Source organism: Carcharhinus amblyrhynchos, chromosome 27 (genome assembly GCF_965287045.1).
Source record: "Carcharhinus amblyrhynchos chromosome 27, sCarAmb.v2.hapA, whole genome shotgun sequence".
Classification (NCBI taxonomy): Eukaryota; Metazoa; Chordata; class Chondrichthyes; order Carcharhiniformes; family Carcharhinidae; genus Carcharhinus; species Carcharhinus amblyrhynchos.
Window position 1 is genome coordinate 40203997 of NC_137350.1, and position 23861 is coordinate 40227857.

General features: G+C 47.3%; 1 protein-coding gene across 1 annotated transcript; it reads left to right on the forward strand.

Moving 5' to 3' along the window:
• The first annotated feature begins 3558 nt into the window (after positions 1-3558).
• On the forward strand, positions 3559-13143 carry LOC145359021 (keratin, type I cytoskeletal 42-like). Its single transcript, XM_080213375.1, has 8 exons — positions 3559-3971; positions 6179-6261; positions 7109-7265; positions 7351-7512; positions 10237-10362; positions 10447-10661; positions 11620-11687; positions 12909-13143. The coding sequence occupies exons 1-8, from the start codon at positions 3594-3596 to the stop codon at positions 13001-13003; spliced, it is 1284 nt and encodes a 427-aa protein (XP_080069501.1). The 5' UTR covers positions 3559-3593; the 3' UTR covers positions 13004-13143.
• The last annotated feature ends 10718 nt before the right edge of the window (positions 13144-23861 follow it).

The window sequence follows — 23861 nt, forward strand, 5'->3', positions numbered from 1 at the left end:
CAATCCATCACACAAACCAGCCTCCCATCCATTGATTCTGTCTACACTTCCTGCTGCCTTGACAAAGCAGCCAGCATAATTAAGGACTCCACACACCCCGGACATTCTCTCTTCCACCTTCTTCTGTCGGGAAAAAGATACAAAAATCTGAGGTCCCGTACCAACCGACTCAAGAACAGCTTCTTCCCTGCTGCTGTCAGACTTTTGAATGGACCTACCTTGCATTAAGTTGATCTTTCTCTGCACCTTAGCTATGACTGTAACACTACACTCTGCACTGTCTCCTTTCCTCCTCTATGAACAGCATGCTTTGTATAGCGTGCAAGAAACAGTACTTTTCACTTATGTTAATAGATCAAATCAATCACGTGGCCAAGGATTCCCCATCAGAATCATCTCTGAGCAGTATTGTCAAAGGAAAGTTAGAGGCAGCCCACAAGGTATCCATGGTAACAGGATAGATGTTATTGACTGGATCTCCAACACACATATTGACACTTGGTTTGTTCATTGCTATTGACAACAGGAAGATGACTGCTCTGATTCTCGCCTGACCTCCTGAGTTTTCAGTATTTTCTTGTTTTTAACTCAAGTTAGTTCCTTTCCTCCAAACAGGATGGATTTACATTTCTGTAGCACCTTTCACACTCTCAGGGAGTTATCACTGTTCTGTAGGTGGATAGAGCAACTGACTGGAGAAGGTTGGGGATAGGGGGGATTCGGAAGATAGGGTCGAGAATCATGGAGTGAGGTGAGGGAGTGGGAGGTGAGGATGATGAGATGGGGGGCTGAGGAGGGTGAACTGGGGAGGGTGAGGTAAAGGGGGAGGAGTGGGAGCTCAGAGGGTAGGTGAGATGAGGGTGTGAGGGAGAATGAAGTGAGAGCTGGAGAGAGTGAAGTCAGGGGTTGAGGAGGCTGAGGTTAGTCATGGGGAGAGTTAGATGAGGGTGAGGTGCAGGTTACCCTCTGGGTGCTCTGGTTTCCTCTCACAGTCCGAAGATGTGTGGGGTGACACAGTGGCATAGCGGTTAGCACTATTGCCCCACAGCGTCATGGACCGGGGTTCGATTCCCAGCTTGGGTGACTGTCTATGTGGAGTCTGTACATTCTCCCCGTGTCTGTGTGGGTTTCCTCCAGGTGCTCCAGTTTCCTCCCACAGTATGAAAGACGCGGTGCACTGGCCGTGCTAAATTCTCTCTCAGTGTACCCAAACAGTCATCGGACTGTGGCAACTGGTGGATTTTCACAGTAACTTCATTGCAGTGTTAATGTAAGCCTACTTGTGTCACTAATAAATAAACTTTAAACTTAGGAGGATTTGCCGTGGTAAATCAGCGGAGTTACTGGGATGGATGGAGGGATGGGCTGAGTGGGATGCTCTTTCAGGGAGTTAGTGCAGACCCGATGGGCCAAATGGCCTCTTTCTGCAGTGAAGGTGTTCTGTGGATATATGAATGCTGACAAAACCCAGCTGCCCTCAATCTCCTTTGTTCCAAGGAGAACAACCTCAGCCTTTCCAGTCTTTCCTCCTTGCTGCAATTTTCCAGTCCTGGCAAATCCTTGTCAATCTCCTCTGTACCCTCTCTAATACAATTACATCCTTTCTGTAATGAGCGGACCACAACTACACACAGTGTTCAAGTTGTGTCTAATTAATGGTTTAACTTCCCTGCCCTTTTTAATATTTATTCCTTCATGTGGTTTGGGTGTTGCTGGCAGTTCCAGCATGTACTGCCCATCCCTACTGCCTTTGAACTCAATGGCTTGCTGGATCATTTCAGAGGAAAGGTTAGAGTCAGCCACATTGCTGTGGATCTGGAGTCTCATGTTGAGCAGATTTCCTTCCCTAAAGGATGTTAGCGAGCCTGATGAGTTTTTAACAATAATTGATGATCGTTTCATTGTCTCGAACTGTAAAGGAATTAAGGGTTATGGTGAGCGGGCGGGTAAGTGGAGCTGAGGCCAAGAAAAGATCAGCCGTGATCTTATTGAATGGCGGAGCAGGCTCGAGGGGCCAGATGGCCCACTCCTGCTCCTAGTTCTTATTATCAATTCCAAGTTTATAAATTAAATTCTACCAGTTGCTATGGTGGGATTTGAAACCTAGATCAATAGCTTGGATTACTAATCCAGTGACATCACCACTGGGCCACCAGTTTGCCATGTGGGACCTTGTCAAAATCCCGGATAAAATCTGTGTAGATTGCATTAACTACACTACCCTCATCCTCATCCCCAAGCTCTAAATTCCTCCCCCTACAGGGGAGGCACAGTGGCACAGTGGTTAGCACTGCTGCCTCAAAGCACCAGGGACCCGGGTTTGATTCCCAGCTTGGGTCACTGTCTGTGTGGAGTTTCCACATTCTCCCCATGTCTGCATGGGTTTCCTCCGTCGATAATAGCCATGATGTGGATGTGCCGGCGTTGGACTGGGGTAAACACAGTAAAAAGTCTGACAACACCAGGTTTTAGTCCAACCGATTTATTTGATAGTAAACTCACAAGCTTTCGAGATTTCCCTCTTCGTCCTGAAATCGGTTGGACTAAAACCTGGTGTTGTCAGACTTTTTACTGGGTTTCCTCCCACAGTCCAAAGATGTGTCAGGTATTGGCCATGCTAAATTCCCTCAAAATGTGTAGGTTAGATGGGACTAGCCATGGTATATGTGTGGGATTAGAAGGGTAGGGTGGGGAAGAGGTCTTAGGTAAAATACTCTGTCAGAGTCAGTGCAGGTTTGATGGGTCAAATGGTCTTTTCTACACTGTAAGGGATTTTATGCTCCTCACTTCCCTGCTAATATGTAGCTCAGAGTCGAGTTTTGTTTTTACAGTGTTTGTGCTGAGCACATTGGGATGTTTTATCACATTAAAGATTCAATATAAACACAAGCTGGTGTTAAAGTAACCTGGCTTTCCATGAAAATAATCTCCAGTTGCTGCTGCCATTATAGGTTACCCCATAGTCCTGGGCAGCATCCTTGCACTCTGACTAATTCAATATTAATTTTCAAATGTTCACCCCACCCACCGCACCCCCAGACTGGAGAAAGGGCGGGAATCCCACGCTGCTCTGTGCTAGCTCTTCCAAACAACTCTTCCAAACTTGTAAAACCTGAAATATTTCAATCAACAATCCAGAGACTGCTTAAAGTGAATAGGCCACCACATCAGTTCTTTTAATGTATCCAGCTTGAAGACAAGTTTCAGATTTCTTTAAATAAAACACAAAACATCCCACTGAAAAAAAGACAATTAAAATAATAATTTCTGTTTTTGCAGAGTGCATCCTGAAAGAAGTTTTGCAAATCTTGCAGAAAGGCAGACGTGGGAAACTGGTTCTCCTCTTGTTGCAGAGTGAGGCACAGCCCAGGGTGTGTTTAGGGCAGGGTAACTATTCCATTCATCCATGCCGCAAACTGTCAGGTTGAGTGGCGAAAGGTTTTCGCTGAGAGCAGCAATGCTGGGAGGGCTGGATCTCCTGCCAGCCTATGTGTGAGCAGGAGGAGGAGCAATGACAATTTGGGAAGAGGGATATAAGGTGAGACAGGCTGAGTCTCGCAGTGTTGAGCTGGTAGCAGTCAGTTGGTAGAAGCATGGCTTTGAGCTACAGTATGAAGTCCTCAGGCTCCGTTAGACAGGTTCGGAGCAGTGGGATTCCTCCTCGCTCTATGAGTGTGCATGGTGTGGGCTATGGAGGCTCCCGCATTGCCTCAGTGGGTTACAGCTCCAGCTTGGGGAGCAGTGCCTTTGGGGCGAGCTCTGCCTCAGCCTCTTTAGGGGGCACCCTCAATGAGAAAGCCACTATGCAGAACCTGAATGATCGCCTGGCCAGTTATCTGGAAAGGGTGCGCGACTTAGAAAATTCCAACAGTAAGATGGAGCTGGAAATCCGCCAATTCTATGAGAATGCAACTCCTGTTGCCAAGGACTGGAGTGCTTACTGGGCAACTATCAGCAATCTCCGCCAGCAGGTAAGAAGCTAGGAACTGAAGCTTGACTTGTACTAGCTACTACAACAACTTCTGGCCAGATAGCACCTTTAACTAAATTGAACTGCCTGAGGTCCTTCACATGAGCTTTATAAAACAAAGTCAGTCAAGATACATAAGGAGATATGAGTACTGTGTGCAGGGCTGGTGATGTGAGTGCACTGGAGAGGCGCAGAGGAGATTCACCAGTTTACTCTCTTACAGCTAATAGTCACAAGGCTTACATTAACACTGCAATGGAGTTACTGTGAAATTCCCCAAGTTGCCACACTCCGGCACCTGCTCGGGTCAATGCACCCTAACCAGCGCGTCTTTCTGACTATGGGAGGAAACCGGAGCACCCGGAGGAAACCCACACAGACACGGGGAGAACGTACAGACTCCACACAGACAGTGACCCAAGCCGGGAATTGAACCCAGGTCCCTAGCACTGTGAAGCAGCAGTGCTAACCAGCAGTGCCATTGTTCCACCCCATGTTTTATCTGTTCCCCACATAATCTTATACATCTCAATCATGTTCCCCTCCCCACCCCCCACTCCAAGGAAAACAGCCCCACCCTATCCAGCCTCTGTTCATAACTGAAACTCTCCAGCCCAGGTGACATCCTGGTAAATCTCCTCTGCGCCCTTTCCAAGGCTATCAAATCCCTCCTATAATGTAGATTCCAGAACTGCACACGATACTCCAGCTGTGACCTAGCCAACATTTTATATAGTTTCAGCCAAACCTGCCTACCTTTAAACTCTATGGCTGGAATGTTCCCGCCCTGTGGGGCACGGGAATCGGAGTGGGTGAGGGGCAGACTACGCAAAGGTCCTTTCACCTCAGGCAGGATTTTACTGTTTCGGGACCAACGAGGCAGGAAAATCCCGCCCCATGCCTCAGCTAATAAAGGATATAGGTAGGGTAGATAGGAAAGATTTTCTCCCCTTAGTAGAGGGGTTGATAACCGGGGGGGGCACAGATTTAAAGTAAGGGGCAGAGATTTAGAGGGGGTTTAAGGAGAAACATTTTCACCCAGAGGATGGTGGGAATCTGGAACTCGCTGCCTGAACGAGTGGCAGAGGCAGAGACCCTCACAACTTTTAAGATGAGCACTAGAAACAGCACAGCAGACACACTACAGACCACGTACTGAAAAATGGGATTGAAGTAGATAGGCACTTGATGGTTGGCAGACGTATGATGGGGCGAAGGGAGAAGGTAAAACTCGATGACTCTAAGGTTTGGTTACAGAGTGTTCTGAATGAGGAAAGTGAGGCAGAGAAGGAGTTGCAGAGTTGAAGCTTAAATAACTGAAGGGTTAGTCAAATCGAGAGGTTAAAATTGAGCTGTCTCCAGAGACCAGAATTCGGAGTGTAGATGGGAATTGAGTCAATGCTGGAAAGTTACCCTGGAACTGGGTCCAGCAGTTCACAACGACCGGGCACAGTGGGGACTGAGAGAGGAATAGAGAACAGAACGGCGACACAAAGCACTCACTGTGTGGGAGCCGTGAGGAATTGTGAACTGGGGAGAATGTTCTAGACTGAACACTGCCATTGCAGGAGGAGGAGCTGCAGACTGATGGGGAAGCTCAGTATAGAGGGGCAGAGAGACAACAACAGCTGACCAGGGCTGTGGGGGAGAGGGGAGACTGGCTGGGGTGTGTGGGGGAACAGGGGAGGCTGGCCTGGGTGTGGGGGAAGGAGAAACTGGGTGGGGGAGAGAGGAAGGTCAGTGACGTATGGGAGGGAGAAACTGGGTGGGGGTGGGTGGGCTGGGTAGGGGAGGAGGGTCTGGGTGGTGAGAGGAGGGGCTGGGTAGGGGAGAGGAGGGTCTGGGTGGCGGGAGGTGGGTCTGGGTAGGGGAGAGGAGCTATGTGGGGAGAGGTGGTGCTGGGTGGGTGCCGGGGGGTGGTGGGGCTGATCAGTGCAGGAGTGTGGAATGGAATGTGGAGTCTGCAGTGTTACAAAACTGGCTCTAACCCTAACTGAAAGCAGTGGCAAAGTAAAAGTTTACAGTTAAAGTTTATTTATTCGTCATAAGTTGGCTTACATTAACGCTGCAATGTAGTTACTGTGAAATCCCCCATCACCACAGTCCAGTGCCTGTTCGGGTCAATGCAGCTGTCAATGATGTTGCTGTTTGCTGCCTTCTTTTCATTTATCCTCAGAAACTATTATTATTAATCTCCCATTTTCACAGATTAATGATTCCATCCTTGATAACTCCAGGCTAATGCTGCAAATCGATAACTCCAAACTTGCTGCTGAAGATTTTAAATCAAAGTGAGTAACTATACCTGTGTGAGTGAACTTTAATTTCTGATTCTCCTTTCCCACTGGTTTACTTTCTGCATCGTCCATTTTCAGCATCCTCTCACCTCCTCCCTACCTGTTGCTGCGGTAATGGAAAGCAGGAGGGAATTGTTGGTATTCTCACGCAGAATCCACTCTGCTGACATGTGATTAAGCAGCAGAAACCTAGGCTTGTGCGTTAATGGTCACATTGTGGAGGAACTAGTTTTTTTAATTAGTGTCACAAGTATGCTTACATTAACACTGCAATAAAGTTACTGTGAAAATCTCCTAGCTGCCACACCCCAGTGCCTGTTCGGGTACACTGAAGGAGAATTGAGCATGGCCAATGCACTCTAACCAGCTTGTCTTTCAGTGTGTGGGAGGAAACCAGAGCACCCAGAGGAAACCCACGCAGACACGGGGAGAATGTGCAGACTCCACACAGACAGTGACCCAAGCTGGGAATTGAACCCAGGTCCCTAGTGCTATGAGGCAGCAGTGTTAACCACTGTGCCATCTCTGCCACCGCACATGTTAGTCTATTCAGCTTTGTAGCATGACTGGGAAAGACTAACTTCTCTGTATTCCCGATGCCTGGAGTATCCTGACCAGACACGGATCTGTAATCTCTCGGGAGAGGCAGGAGTACCTATGGGAAAGGAGAACTCTGGAATATCCCCTCATCCCCACCCTTCCCCATCCCCACTGCAACCCTCAGACCACTTGGGGAAAATCATTTAGATCAGAAAAGTCACTATAAAATGCACAGAGTGCCTCTTAACCTCAGCATCAGGCAAGAACTAATAAGAGAGATTTTTCCCTTTTGTGTCTCTAGGTTTGAGGCTGAATTGGGGATTCGAATGGCTGTGGAGGGAGACATCAATGGGCTGCGTGCAATGTTGGATGAAATGACATTGGATAAGAGTCAGCTGGAGATGCAGATTGAGGGTCTAAAGGAGGAACTGATCTACATCAGGAAAAACCATGAGGAGGTCAGTAACATCCATTTTGGTAAATGAATGCTATAAAGTTCCTTTCAGATTGGGAATATGGATTAACTGAATGTTTCCTGTGTAGGAGCTTCGGGGACTGCGTGGTCAGATATCAGGTAATGTTACTGTCGATGTCACAGCTGAAAAGGGCCCAGACTTGTCCAAGGCATTGAATGAGATGCGGCAGCAGTATGAGGAAATAGTGAGAAAGAACAAGGCAGAAGCTGAAGAATGGTATGCGCAGCAGGTAATTGGGAATGTGTGCCATTATTCCATTGTGATCACTCAACCATCACATCCTTCATTACAAGGCAGCAACAACTACCATTTTCTCAGATAGCTGAGACTTCAAATCTCACTGCAGAGATTTAAACCCAGGCAAACACTCCCAGTGCAGTACTGAGGGAATGCTACACTGCGGGAGAGGATGTTTTTTAGATAAGACTTTGAACTGAAGTCAGGAGGATGTGAAAGGATCTCAGGCCTCTCTGGTGTCCTGGTCAACAACTATCCTTCCAACTAAGCAAATTAACTACTTTTTAGCTCATTGCTGCTCTGGGATCCTGCTGTGCACAAATTGGCCACCCTGTTTCCTACATTACAAACAGTCACAGCACTTTGAAAATATTTCATGGGCTGTAAAGCACGGGGGCGGGAGGATGGTGGGACACATCAACAACAGTCCGGGGAGCAAGGGGGTGGACAATGACAGTCCAGCGTAACTTCTTCCACAAACCTGGAAAGAAACAGCTAAAGCTAAAAGCAACCCTGGATGCAGTTCAGAAATTTAACATTTAAATACCAGAAGCTGAGTAGCCCTGTTTGAGCAGAAACTCAGAGATTGAATGGTTGCTCTGGGATCTGGTCCTGAACATTGGGTATGTTTCTGACTCCTACCACCACATCAGCACTGACAGAGCTCCAATGAGTGATTTGTGACAGAACACCAATGGCAAGAAAGGCCTTGGATATAACAGTTTCCAGAGTCCAAAGAAATGGCCCCTGCAGAGGCTGGGCCCTTCAGCACAAGAGAGCTCCCAAAATTATTAATTAATATTAAGTTGCACCAGCTGCCATGGTGAGACTTGAACACTTGCCCAAAGAGCTTAGCTTGGCTCTTGAGATTACACGTCCAAAGACATTACCAATTTGCCATCACCTCTGCCTATAAATTCCAGCAATGCCACGGGGGACCCTCGTGTTCACCCACCGTCCAATTAAGGTTAACAGGGTTCTCCCTGAGACTGGAGAACCAATAGAAGCTCTCCAGCATTGACAGATCAGTCGCCCCGGTCTCAGACCCTTGCAAGGCCGAGAGTGAAAGGGCAACTGTACGGTGAAGGCACCTTCTGAACAATGTTTACAAAATGCCAACATTAAAAAATCACAGCTGCCAGGCACCCCGGCGAAGGTCCTTTCACTGGGTGCTCAGTAGCCACAGCGGTGCCCCAACATCAGGAGCATGGGGGCAGAGGGTCACTGCGGGGAGTGGTGGTTCCTGCCCTTTGAGGCAGGCTCCTTTGCTTGATCACATTCTGACCTCAAAGTCAGGGGATTGCAGATTCCGATTGGAAAATTCCAGTCAATTTGTAGAGAGTGATCCATTAATTGGCCAATTGGACCACTTACCACTCATGGGTGTGAAGGCATCATACCTTATCCAGAGCTTTCCCGAATGAAAATAGCTGATCCTCTATCTTAAAGCCATTCTCCAACACTCTCCCCTTACTCCTTGACACCTTTAGAGTCTAGAAATCTATTTCCTTCTTAAATATATTCAGTGATTTTATCTCCACAGCTTCACCACCCTCTGAGTGAAGAAATTTCTCCTCATCTCAATTCTGAATACTTTCCCATGTCTCCCGAGACTGTGACCCCTCCAGGGTACCCCAGCCAGAGGAAACATCATCCCTGCATCCAGTCTGTTCAGCCCCGTCAGAATCTTGTACATTTCAATTAGATCCCCTCTCATTCTTTGAAATTCCAGTGAGTACAGGCCCAGTCAACCCAACCTCTCCTCAAACAACAATTCTACCAACTCAGAATCAGTCTGGTGAACCGTTCTGCTCTCCCTCTACGGCAATAATATCCTTCCTTAGATAAGGAGACCAAAACTGCGCACAATACTCCCGGTGTGGTCTCACTAAGGCTGTACAGCTGCAGTAAGACATCCTTGCTCCTGTACTCCAATCCTTCTGCAATGAAGGCCAACATACCTTCTTAACTGTTTGCTTTATCTACATGCTTGCTTTCAGTGACTGGTGTACTAGGACACTCGGGTCCCTTTGTATAACAACATTTCCCAATCTATCACCATTTAATTAATTCTCTGCCATTCTGTTTCTCCAACCAAAGGGGATAATGTCACATTTATCCATGTTATACTGCATCAGCTGTGTATTTGCCCACTCACTTAACTTGCCTCAATCACCTTGAAGCCTCCTAACATCCTCCTCATCACTCACCTTCCCACCAAGTTTTGTAATGTCAGCGAGCTTGGAAATATTATATTTGGTTCCCTCATCCAAATCACTGATATATATTGTGAATAGCTGGGGTCCCAGCATTGCTTGCTGCAGGAGCGCACTGTCTGCCACTTAGAACAGATCCATTTATCCCTATTCTCTCATCCCTGTCTACAAACCAATTCTCTCGGCTGTTTGAAAGTTAACCTCTGAAATCCTCCAATTCCCTATCTCCATCGAAGTGTAACCCACACGAAATTACCTTCAGCATGAGACTGGAACCATTGAACAGATTGCTGTCCTATATGCAGCTTGCGATAACATAGGATTTTGGGGGCCTGGTTTCAAAATGGTCCAAACTAAATTGGCACAATCTTTTATCTCAGAAATAGAATTAATTTAGTGTTGACCCTTGATGTCCCAACAGCAGTGTAATAGTACAGAGTGGTTTTGTTTAAAATGGAGCCAATGATTGATGAAAGACTTGTTCTAATTGCTTGTTTCAGTGTCTGATCGTACAGCAAGAATTTGCCGTTAACACTGATGCCATTCAAGCTGAAAAATCACAGCTCACCCAAGTGAGACACACTGTCCAGGGACTGGAAATGGAACTACAGAGTCTGCTCAGCATGGTGAGTACCGCACAGGAGAGTAATAACCCCATTGCCAACAGCTTCTGGGGATTCAGCCTCTGACTAATCTCTGTTTGTCTGCAGATTGCATCTCTGGAGGGCAGTCTCGCGGAAGTTGAAGGTCGTTACAGCGATAAACGGAACATGCTCCAGATGGACATCAACCGACTGGAGGGAGAGTTGCTGGATCTCCGCCTGAAACTAGAACAAAACGTCAAGAGCTACGCCGAGCTACTGGATGTTAAAACGAAGCTGGAAATGGAGATTGCCACATACCGTGCCCTGCTGAATGGATCTGGGTAAGAGAGCAACCTGAATAAACCCAGCTCCTTCCAACTTCATCCCCCTAACTAACTAAACATGTCAGACATGATATTGCCTTCTGAATTCTTCCTGTCTGTACTTGGAGTGATTTTAATGAATTCTTTGCTCTTAGTAAGGGATGTTAATGTGAAATCTGGAACACTTTGATTTCAGAACCAGTGCCAGGATCAATTCTTCCTACTTTGGTATAACACAAAGTTGTTAACGTAGAAGATAGGAGCAGGAGGCCATTTGGCCCTTCGAGTCTGCTCCCCCATTCATAACAATCAGGGCTGATTGTCCAACTCAATCGCTAATCCTGCTTTCTCCCCATAACCTTTGATCCCTTTTGCCCCAAGTGCTATATCCAGCTGCCTCTTGAATATGTTCAATATTAATAAAGTAACTGTCTCCCTATCCTGCCGTGGAGATGTTCAAATGCCCACCTTTGATGATCCAGCTGTCTGCGTTCGGGATCTTTCAATTCTCTGCACAGAAGTTCTGTAACAGTCAAAATGTTCCAATAATTCAGAGTTTTTAACACTCTGCTGTGTCATTTAAGTTACTTCATTGAAATGATTGAATATTTGGTGTCTCAATGGGGGGTTTGTGTCCTCCCTGAGAGCCCCCCGCACCCCCCACCCCACACCCCCCACCTCTGAATCTCCAGCTCATAATAGAAGTCAAATGGAGTCAGAGCTTTAAGAAAATCAATTGCAGTTTACAAATGGGTGTATTTTGAACTCTTGTTACCTGGAATAATAACCGAGTCACAAAATCACCCCCCCAACAAGGATCTTAATGAAATACCAGCTATAAAACGCTTTGGGGCATTCACAAGGTCATGGAAAATGCTAGACTAAAGCAGATTCCTTCACACTCACACCAGTCCTTATGATATGTTCCTGCTGGAGAGGTTTGTGGATACTTACTGTTTATTCTTTATTTTACCAGCCAAATAAGAACATCACAAGCTACAAAAGATATGAGCAAGACGATTGTGGTCAAAGAGGAGAAGCATGGTGAGTTAGACACAACCTGTCCTCAAAGTGACTGCACAATCAGCTTGAACACAATGTAGATTCAGAGCTTGTAGATAAAGCAGTGAGTGTCAGATGTTGAGAGGTTGTTTCCTGGACTGAAGCATCTCGCATAATAGATCCTGTTCTCAGGATAAGAGTTCACCCTTTTAGAAAGAGATGAGTAGACATTTTTTACTCATAGGCTTGTGAACCTTTGCATTCTCTAGCATAGGAAGCTGTGGCTGATGGACCATCAAACTCTGGAGGACACGACAAATATCTGCATTGGCTACTGAAGTGGAGTTGAGGACAAAGATCAGATGAGCAGTGGAGTAGGCTCAAGAAGTTGCAGGACAAATTCCTCTTCCTATTTTCTGTTTTTAACAGAATGACAGAGACAGAGAGAACCAGTTCCTTATTCCATAACTTCACTGCCTGCTGAAGTACTGATTCACACATAGTGGGTCAGTCTAATCCCAGTGGAGGGACAATTAGGCTGCCAAAATCCACTTCACTTCCTCAAAGAGTGGAGGACCAAACATTTGGTGGGATGCCATCTCTTAGTTGGTATCCAGTGAGGTCTGTGCATTCAGGAAAGAATTCAAGTTCTCTCACAGTGACCTCATGTTTGATTAGCCAAATAACGCTGTCTCTACTCGCATCTGAGCGATGGCCATTGTGAGTATGAGTGGGCAGCTAGTGGCTGTGAACTGTTCAAGGATGGGGGGAAATCAAAGTATGGAGCCAGGAATCATGAGGCAGAATGGATTGGAAAGTAACATCACCGCCTTGCCCAAGACATGCACAGTATAGTTTCCCCTTGTATTAAGCTGCCTAAAATACAACATAAAGCAGTGAATACAACATAGGGATTGAGATGTAGAGAAACCTGAGAGGGAGAGAAAGGGGCAAGGCACAGCATGATGGAGGTATCTGATGGCCAATGAGAATATCTCATTGAATGACCAATGACCAGTGAGTGGAGGTGGAGCTCTGAAGATGGGTGTGATGTCTGACCAATGAGGGGAGGTTGGGGACAGGAGGTCATGTGATGAAACCTCCAGGGTTGTGTCCCATCAGAGTTGGCAACCAAGATGTGGTCAGAACTGCATCATTTATTTGATTTTACTAATTGCTGATTAATGAATGTATCCGTTAGTCTCCAACAAATTGTTCATCGTTCAATCACCAGCCACTGATGATTCATTTGTCCCCTTACAGAACCTGTCGTCACGAAGACAGTGAGGACTGTTGTGGAAGAAACAGTTAATGGACAAGTTGTGTCGAAATACACAGAGGACATCAGTGTCAAGTAATCCGCTTCTGGGAAAAGCAGAGAAAAGACCAAAGTGAAAGTTATGTAACAGGAGGCAATAACAAGCCCAGTAAACCCAACTCTGAGTAATTTTCCTCTTTCTGTATTTCTGAAAATTGAATAAAGTTCTGTGGGAGCAGGTGTCCTGATTTGTTGTGTTTCCAGCTCCTCACAGCAGATACAAACCTTCCCCATGACATCCCCACAAAGCTCAGCCAGCCCCAATAACCAGGCTGCCACAGTTAGAAAATAGGACACTCCCTCCACTGAAACTGGAACAAGAGACTGCACTAACTCCAATCCACACCAAGGTGTAGTACCTTTAACCTCAAAGTGATTGCACAGAATTCCACACAGCCTCATAGGTAGATGTCAGTGCAGGTAACTTGGTCAAAGAGCAAAGAAAATTACAGTTTATTTATTAGTGTCACAAGTAGGCTTACATTAACACTGTGATGAAGTTGTTGTGAAAATCCCCTAGTCACCACACTCTGGTGTCCGTTCGGGTACACTGCAGGAGAATTTAGCATGGCCAATGCACATAACTAGCATGTCTTTTGGACTCTGGGAGGAAACCGGAGCACCCAGAGGAAACGCACGCAACATGGAGAGAACGTGTAGACTCCAGTGACCCAAGCCAGGAATCGAAGCCGGGTCCCTGGTGCTGTAAGGCAGCATTGCTAACCACTCCACAGGAACAGGGCCTTCAGTCCTCTAAGCCTGAACAGAGCATGCTGCCCATCTGAACTAAAACCCTTTCCCCTTCCAGGGACCATATCCCTCTATTCCCATCCTACTGAAATGTATTTATCCAAATGCCCTTTAAAACTCACTATCATATCTGCTTCCACTGCCTCCCCCAGCACCCAACACCCTCTGTGTAAAAAACTTGCTTCGCACATCTCCTTTAAATCTCCTTTAAAGAGATTGGCCTTAAGGAGTGTCTTAAAGCAGGAAGGAGTAGAGGCAGATATTTAGTTGCGAGAACTCCAGAGCTGAGGAGGTGAAATCCTGGCTACTGAGAGTGGGCAACTGGGGGATGGGCAAGAGGCCAGAATTAAAGGCCAGAATAAAACTAAATTTGCAGAGATCTTGGATGGTTATTGACTGAAGGAAGTTACAGAGGTGGGGTGGGGATTTAAAATCGAGGTTATGTGTGAGTTGGTCTGAGTGAGCATAGAGATGATGGGTGAATGGAGAAGGACTGCAGAGACTCGGGTAACCTCATGTTTAAGGAGGGTACAATGTCAGTCGTTGGACAGGGAGAGGATTGGAATAGTTCAGTCCGGAGGTTACAGAACCACGAATGGGTGTTTCAGCAGCAGATGGCTGATACAGAGCCACGATCAGGCAGTGTCACACAGGGGATTTAGATGGTGTTGATACATAGATGTGGCTATGAGTTTATGTCGGGCTTAAGTACCAGGGTGTGATGTTGCCGGAGTGTCAGTCTGACACCTGGTAAACTCTCCTTTGCTGATTGGTGATCCGTTCACCTGCTCTGTACCCAGTTGTGATGGCAGCAGGCGGTGAGGGCGGTGTGGTTGGAGGTCCGAGCAGCAGTGGGGCCCAGGAGGGTGGCCTGGATCTCAGGCCAGCCAGTGCTGTGTGGCCTGAGCCAGCTGTGGAGCCTGGTGCTCAGCTCAAACCAACCGGCCAGCCTCCTCACCAAGCTGGGCCTCCCACAGGCCTCGCAAATCCTCGATGTGTCCAGGAGTGATCTCAGCTCCTTGGCCACCAGCCTGAACCCTGGCCAGCCTCAGCCACTGTCCCCATTTCAGCAGCCGCAATGTTACCGGACCTCTCCCTTCCCAACTCCATCACCGCATCCAATAACCTGAGTGAGAAGCTAGCAGACAGGAAGCCAGGTATCAGCCAATGACAGATTATCCCAATATAAATATATCTTTTATTTTTTGATGGGATGTGGACTAGCTGAGCCCCATTCACCTCCAATCCCTACGAGGCAATGGCAGAGGGTAATTTTTAGGAATCAGCTTTGTGAGGCTCTGGAGTCACTCGTAGGCCAGACTGGGATTTCCGTCTCTAAGGGGCATTAATGAATCCACTGGGTTTTTGTCACAATTGACAATGTTCATTTTTATTGAATTCAAATTTCACCAACTGCTGTGGTGGGATTTGAACCCAGGTCCCCAGAACATCAAAGATGTGCTTTTAGGCTGATTGATTGGGTACTAAATTGTCCCTAAATTGGACCTCCCTGATCCTCGCACGTTAGGTGTAGACTAAAATCATGAATAGGTCACTGAGACAGGGGGACGGCGGCGCGGGCTCGTTGGGCCGAAGGGCCTGTTTCCCGTGCTGTGTTGTTCTTTGTTCTTTGTATCACTCTGGGTCCCTGGATTACTGACCCAGTGACAATACCACTGCGCCACTGTCTCTCCCCCACCCCACCCCTGCTTATATTGTGTGGTAGCCAGAACTGTAAACTGTGCTCTCAGTGTGACTCACAGTGCTTTCTTAAAGCTTAATAACCTTCACATTACTTGATAGATTTAATCCTACGTGATGGGCAGAATCTTTTCAAGTCCCTGAAAGCGGGAATCCTCCACTCCGGTGTTTTGGATGAGATCGGCATGGCAACCTTCCAGCACTCGGTGTTTCAGACAGCCTGGAACTAATCACCGCTGGGGTGTGGGGAGTGAGGGGGAGGGGGTGTGGGGAGTGAGGGGGAGGGGGTGTGGGGAATGAGGGGGAGGGGGTGTGGGGGGTGAGGGGGAGGGGGTGTGGGGGAGGGGGTGTGGGGAATGAGGGGGAGGGGGTGTGGGGACTGGGGAGGGAGGATGTAGGGAGTTGGGGGGATGGGATGTGGGGAGCGAGGGGGTGTGGGGAGTGAGGGGGAGGGGGTCGGGAGAGTGGGGAGGGAGGGGGTGCTAAAGCACATTGGGAAAGCTGGCGACAGAATGCCCGGGTGTCATTGCCCCCACTTACTAACGCACAGGGAGACCTCCTTCCACAATCCATTCCCCGCTGAAATCAGAATCCCCCTCATCGTGGCATTGTTACCACCGCCCCCCCCCGCACCCCCACACACCCCCACCCCCCACACACCAACATGGCTCAGTGGCATCGGGACATTAGGAACCTCCTGGTGAGTCCCCTGCACCCCCACCCCACACTCCACAACACCTTCCATGGACCCCTTCCCGCATTCTTCTCCGACTTGCATGGCACCAATTGCACACTTATGGGACCTAAATGGATTCTGCCAGGGTACCACTGCCCGATGGGCACTGCCTGACCACACTCCTGACCACCCAGGGGCTTCAAAGGCCTCCTCCAATCCCCCTCCATGCTATGGCCATGGTACCTGGACCCCGGTACTGCGAGGGGAGGAGGGTGGGGGCAGCTGTGTGGGAGCAGGAGGTGTTTCCATTTCCATTCCTTTGATGTAAATAGTCTTTGGTCCTTTCTGGGCTCAAAATCGTTCTCACCGGCAAGACAGGATCGAGTGATGCAAAACCCATTCACTCCCAATATTTATTAATCTTTCTCTAACGTGGGAACTAAAACCCAATCCTCTCACCGTGGTCGCACAGAACCTTGTTCAGGTTCTTCATTCTTTCATTTGTGTTTCCCTCAGGATTTGCCGCAGCTTCACCCAGAGACAGTGTTCCCCAGCATTGACTGTGTCCTGGGCAAAGCTCCTCATTGCACCCTAACCACCTCACCCAGGTGCTCTTTCCATCCAGCCTCTCACCATTCCCCCCTCGCCACTCCCCCCCCTCACCGCGCCAACCCCATCACAGGCGTGACCACTTCATCTCCCCTGCACTCGATTGCTGAGATACCACGTTCCCAAGGATGGATGCTTCACCTCCCCCACACTTTCCCCTGCTCCTCACCCTCCCACTTTCCCCACACCCTCACATCCCTCCCCCCTTCCCTCACACTGTCTTCTCCCTCCCCTGTAACACTGGCCTGTAAATGGCATCACCATTGAATCCTCTGTGTTCGGCCATTACTGACTGTCTAGAGACCCACACCTCAGATGTCCCTGTCCCTGGGCAGCAGGAGGGTTGGGAGAGATTTTGGGAGGGGTGGCCTACATCTTTACAATGCCATATCGCCAACCTGGGCATGTTGCATGTTGGGAGGGCCCTTCCACCATACGGGGAAACTGTTGGGGGAATCTCAGTTAATGGAGGCTTCATCGAGATACTCATTGAGGCCATGGCACAAATAATGTTTCATGACGGCCCTCATGCCAATCACCAGGGCCTCACTGTTAGTTTTCATTTTCCTTGACAAAACCTACTGATCTTCCAGGGTGTCCCAGCACTGAGGCTTCCTCTCCCCGGCTGTTGCAGATTCAATAATGACCACAGTGAGTGGTGGCGCTATTGAGCTGCCAACACTCGGATCCAGCTCTGGCTGTGGGTGACTGTTTTTGATTGGATGGTAGCTCCAGGCAGCTCATTGCTGGAGCAGGACAACACCCAGCCTGGGTTCTGGTGGTGAAACCTCACTGTCGGCTAGAAAACTTGGCCCAGTCATAAAGATTGGTGGGGCTGGTGAAATGCAGGAAAGTACACAAATATCTCAAAAAACATAAAGGAAGGAAATTTTGAAAGAAATTGGCTCCGATAACATGACCACAGCCCTATTTCTTTCAACAGGTCAAGTGCAATAACTTGCTCAGGAAACTATTGTTTGGAAAATAATACAAAGCTAATCCTGCGATGAAGAATTATTAATTACGGAGGCAATAACTTTGAGATTTAACTTCCAAAGAGTTGTGGTTCAGTGTGTAACACCCTGACCTCTTGGCGGCAATCTTACCCTCGTGCACTGCCGACTGTGTGCAGGGTAAGGGCACGAGAGAGCCGACAAATCAGGTTCACGCCCGATTTCCCACCTCCCGCAATCTTACTGGCACCGGATATCCTGCACCGTCCTCCTCGAACCCATATCCGGCAAGAGGCTGAATAAATTATTGAAATTAAATTTAAATCCGTGCAGTGTGATTTACGGAACCCGGGACGTTATCTCTCTGCTGAGAATCACAGCTAGTCCCCAGCAAGGTAGACCACTCATGATGGCCTCGCAGGCGGAACCAGAGGCCATTGAGACCTCCTGGGGATGTCTTGGACAATGCTGGCAACCTTTCACTGCCCACCGGGCACCCTGGCACTGCCCACTGGGCACTGGGCAGTGTCAAGAGGTGAGGCCAGAGGGGAAGGACTAGAGCTGGGCTGGCCGGTTGGTGGGGGGACGGACGTAGGGCACGGAGAACCTCTGACGTTCCGCATTAGGGATCAGTGGGTGGCAGGAGGGGTATGATCAGGGCCAGTGATTGGGGGAGGGGTGGGTTTGGCTGGCGATTGCGGGGGTCGAGTTGGTGATTGGGACTGACACGAGGGGGAATTGGGCTGGGTGGTGGGGGTGTTCATGGGGTTGATCAGTCCGGGTGGATCGGGGGTGGGGTGCTGCTGCAATAGGCTGCTGGCCCCTGGAGAGTGCTAATGAGCTATATCGGATGATGACACTGGGTGCCAGAACTCCCATGGACAAGGCCCCAGAATGGGTTTCAGCAGTGGTACCGTAGTAAATAATGACAGCACCGTCAGGATCTGTGTTGACACAGCACAGTTGAACCAAGCACTGCTCAGAGAACATCACCCTGTGAGGACAGTGGGGCAGGCGATAGCAGACATGCCGAGGTGTTCTGCATTCGCCATGTGAAATGTGGGTTCGGGCAGATCCTATTAGATGAGGAATCCTCAACAATAACCACATTCATGTCTCTGATAGGCTGAGCTCATTTTCTCATTTGCCCAATGAGATTTCCCCTGGCAGTGAAGTTTTCCAGTAATGACTGGAGTCACTATATCCAGGACAACCCTGTGAGATCATTGTCAACGGCATCCTGGTTTGGGATCGCTCTTTGCAAGAACATCAGACACGTCTTTGTCTCTCCTGGACAGAATCCAATTCAGTGTTAACCCTGTGAAATGCGGATTCAGGATCAGCCAGGCTCCTTTCGAGGGTCATTTACTCAGGGCACTGGCGTGAAGCTTGATCCAGACAAGGGGATGTGACAGATGGCCATTCCCATGGACAAACACTCTTTGCTGCACTTTCTTGGGATGACCAATGGTCTTCCTAAGTTTATCCCATGTTACAGTGAGGTCATGAACATCTTCACCATTCTAGCACCTTCTGCTGTGAGGGTCACATTCCCATTCAACCCCTCCTGGTTCACACATGGGCACAGAAAGCTCCTGAGCCTGTTCCACCATGTAATTAGGCTGTGGTTGATCTGTATGTACCTCATCTCATCTTCATCAACCTTATTTCCTCCATCTAACTTCATCCCAACTCCCACCTTTAATCCATAAGCCTTAAATCATCTTTAGCCAATAAACTTCCTCTGTCTTCACCGCTCCCATTGACCTCCAGCAACTAGAACAATTTTTGGGAGAGAATTTGACTTTTTCGCTTCTCTTTGTCTGTCAGAATGTTGAGTTGACTCCTGAAAGACTTGGTTTTCATTTTGAGCCAGTGATCGTTTCTTCATTTCCTCCTGAATGAATCCCTCCATCATTTTGTCCTCCACCCATTATTCAAGTGAGGTGAATACAAGCCAGTTTATACAACTTGTCCCCCATCATTAAACTTCTTCACCGCTGCTATCAGTCTGACCAATCTACACTGCACTCCCTCCAAAGGCAGTGAGACAATGGATGAGGTATTCCGGCCTCTCAGCTGCGTGTTTCCTGCCAGTGGGAGGTGGTGGTTATTTGCCAGCAGTGGGATTCTCTGTTCCCACTGCTATCAATGGGAATTCCCATTGGCATCATCCCACACTGGTGGGAATCCTGCGGGAGAGGGTGCGCTGCTGGCGGGACTGGAGAATCCTGCCGACGTGAATGGGCGGAAAATTATGGCCATTATTTTTAAGAATTGAACATAGTTACTCCAGAAAGGATTACGGCCAAGGCTCTATCATCACTTCCTCCTCTTTCTATTTGAGATAAAGGCCAATTAGCCTTTTGGATGTGCCTTTCCACCAGTTATTAATGATTTGTATATCTGAAAAGCCAAATCCCTTTGTTCAATCACAGTTTCAAGTCTTCACCATTAAGAACATATTGAAACTTGTCTTTGTTGGTTCCAGTATAGCTGACCTCACGCTTCCTGCATTGAGCTCTCCCTGTGGAATGATGCACTCTCACTCACTCCAAACACAAAAGGTATTTATTGATAAGACAAACTGTCCAGAGACCAGCTACCCTCTTCCCCACCCGTTGGAAGGTGCCCAATTCTGGGCACCGCACATTGGGAAGGATGTCAAAGCCTTGGCAGCAGAATGCAGAGGAGAGTCAGCAGGAGCGAGGTTAGATGGACAAGATGGGGCTGTTACGATGCCATCAGAGAAGGTTAAGGGGAGATTTAATTAGGTGTTCTAGACTCCTACAGGTTTTGATGAAATAAATAAAGAGAAACGGTTTTCACTGCTGGGAGGGTCGCTAACCCAAAAAAAAATTAAAGGCAATTGGTAAAAGAAGCAGACAAGTGATTCCAATATCTTTATTCACTTTGTTGTGATCTGGTTGGTATTGGCCAAAAAGGCAGACCTGCCATCCCAGGAATCAGCCTGGTAAACCTTCGCTGTACTCTCTCGATAGCAAGGACATCCTTCCTCAGATAAAAACACTGAAATGCCACACAATACTCCAGGTGTGGCCTCACCAACATCCTATACAATAGCAGCAAAATATCCCTATTGCTGTACTTACATCCTCTTGCTATGAAAGCCAGCATACCATTTGCCTTCTTTATTGCCTGCTGTACCTGCACACTTACTTTCAGTGACTGATAGAGATAGACACAGTGAGAGGTCTCACAACACCAGGTTAAAGTTTATTTGGTATCACAAGCTTTCAGAGTGCTGTTCCTTCCTTAGGTGAAGAGGCAACGCTCCATAAGCTCATGATACCAAATAAACCTGTTGGACTTTAACCTGGTGTAGTGAAACTTCTTACTGTGCCTACCCCAGTCCAATGCTGGCATCTCCACATCATGATATAGATGGACACAAGGTCTTGTTGAGTATCCACTCTCTCAATTTACCCCCATTCAATAATTTGTCTTCCTATTATTACTGCCAAAGTGGATAACCTCACATTTATCCACATTATACTGCATCGGCCATGCAGATACTCACACACTCGGCCCGTCCAAATCACGCTGAAGCATCTCTGCATCCTCCTCACAGCTCACCCTCCCACCCAACTTTGTATCATCTGCAGATTTGGAGATAATACATTCAGTTCCCTCTTCCAAGTCATTAATATATAATGTGAACAGTTGGGGTCCTTGCATGGATTCTTGTGGAAACCTCACTAGTCACTGACTGCCAATCAGAAAAAGACCCATTTATGCCAACTCTTTGCTTCCTATCTGCTAACCAGCTTTCTATTCATCTCAAGACATTACCCACAATCCCACGTGCTTTAGCTTTACATGGTAATCTGTTACGTGAGACCTTGCCTGAAAGTCTAAATAAATCACATCCGCTGGTTCTCCTCAGACAACTCTACTAGTTACATCCTCAAAAAATTCCAACAGATTTTCAAGTATGATTTCCCTTTTGTAAATCCATGCTGACTGTGTCTGATTATCCCACTGCCTTCCAAATGCTGAGTTATGAAATCCTTGAGAATGGATTCTAGCAACTTCCCCAGTAGCGACGTTAGGTTCACTGGTCTGTAGTTCCCTGTTTTCTCTCTACTTCCCTTTTTGAATAGAGGGCTTACATTAGCTACTCTCCAATCTGTAGGAACTATTCCATTGTCCATGGAATTGTGGAAAATGACCACCAATCATGATCGATGAGGGGGTCAGGGGTTACGGGAGGCAGATAGGAAAGTGAAGCTGAGATCATGACCAGAACAGCCATGACATCACCATTATTGAATGGTGGAGCAGACTCAAAGATCAACTTGTCCTCAAATCTACTGCTAAAATCTATGTTCCTATCAGCATGAGAGGTTGCTCCAAAAGCTCCTGAAATCAACCAGGAATTATTTTTATTCCTGTATGAGAGTGGCCCATTGGACACAGGATTAAAAGTCAGTGATATCACAGACAAACAAAGAGGTTAGAATCCTTGAGAGGAGTGATTTGATTTGATTTATTATTGTCACATGTATTAACATACAGTGAAAAGTGTTGTTTATTGTGCACTATAGAGATAAAGCATACTTTTCATAGAGAAGGAAAGGAGACAGTGCAGAACGTAGTGTTACAGTTATAGCTAGGGTGTAGAGAAAGATCAACATAGTGTGAGGTAAGTCCATTCAAAAGTCTAACAGCAGCAGAGAAGAAGCTGTTCTTGAGTCGGTTGATGTGTGACCTAAGACTTTTGCATCTTTTTCCCGATGGAAGAAGGTGGAAGAGAGAATGTCCAGGATGCATGGGGTCCTCAATTATGCTGGCTGCTTTGCTGAGGCAACGGGAAGTGTAGACAGAGTCAATGGATGGGAGGCTGGTTTGTGTGATGGACTGGGCTTCATTCATGATGCTATGTAGTTTCTTGCTGTCTTGGGCAGAGCAGGAGCCCATACCAAGCTGTGACACAACCAGAAAGAATGCTTTCTATGGTGCACCTGTAAAAGTTGGTGAGCTCGTAGGTGACATGTTCTTATTCTTCTGAGAAAGTAGAGGCCATTGGTGGGCTTTCTTAAGTATAGTGTTGGCATGGGAGGATCAGGACAGGTTGTTGATGATCTGGATACCTAAAAACTTGAAGATCTCAACCATTTCTACTTTGTCCCCACTGATGTAGACAGGGGCATGTTCTCCACTACGCTTCCTGAAGTGGCTGAGAAAGTTGTTGAAGTTCGGGGCAAGAAGTATATCGCTGGAAAGATTTTGGCTGTTGGTCCTATTTTTATGTCAGTAAAAGGGTTACGATTCTGGTAAAGTGATAAAGTTTTGGCACATCTGAGGTCAGAAAGTAAGTTTGACCAACAAAGTCCCTGGACTTAGGACAGAAAGAACATAAAAATCTCTGATGCAGAACTCACTTGTAATTTTGGAAAGAAGCTGATACCAAATTGAACTTGGAAACAATGCTTTGAAAATATTCCCAAACTGCCAGAACCAGTGATGTTCTATGCAAATCAACTCACCAAACTTGATCACTTTTCACTCTTCTCACCATCTACACCCTTATCAACTTTGGGCGTTTTCACACCATTGACTAATTCTTGTGGATTATTCAACTGGCCTGGTGAGATTTTTATTGAAGACAGTTTGTGAAGAATGCGGTTTATAATTGGCAAAATTGCAAACAACATTTCTGGGGATGACAGAACTCTGAGTTCATCAGAAGGAAAGAGTCAGCTGACAAGTGACTGGGATAGTGTAAATGTTTCATTGGCAGGGCCTTAACTCAGGTTCCTGTAAAGCAGAAACCTGAGTTAAGGGCCTGTTTCCCGAGCTGTTTTGTTCTTTTTTCTTTGACCCAAATTTGTTGTGGGTCTTTGCCTCTACTCTCAGAGATGGTTCGCCCAAGGGAGATGACATGGTGGTTAGCATTGCTGCCTCACATGGGGTTATGGGGATAGGGTGGGCAGAGTGTGGCAGTGTGAGCCTGGGTAAGATGCTCTTTTGGAGAGTCAGTGCAGAGTTAATGGGTTGAATAATCTCCTGCTGCACTGTAGGAACAAACATAGGAATTAGGAGCAGAAGTCAGCAAATTCAGTCCTTCGAGCCCACTCCATCATACAATCAGACCTCTGATCTCTCCCTGGTCTCAAATCCACCTCTCCAACTGTTCCCCATTCTCCCCTTTCCTTTTTTTATTAGAACTATATTGATTTTCTTGA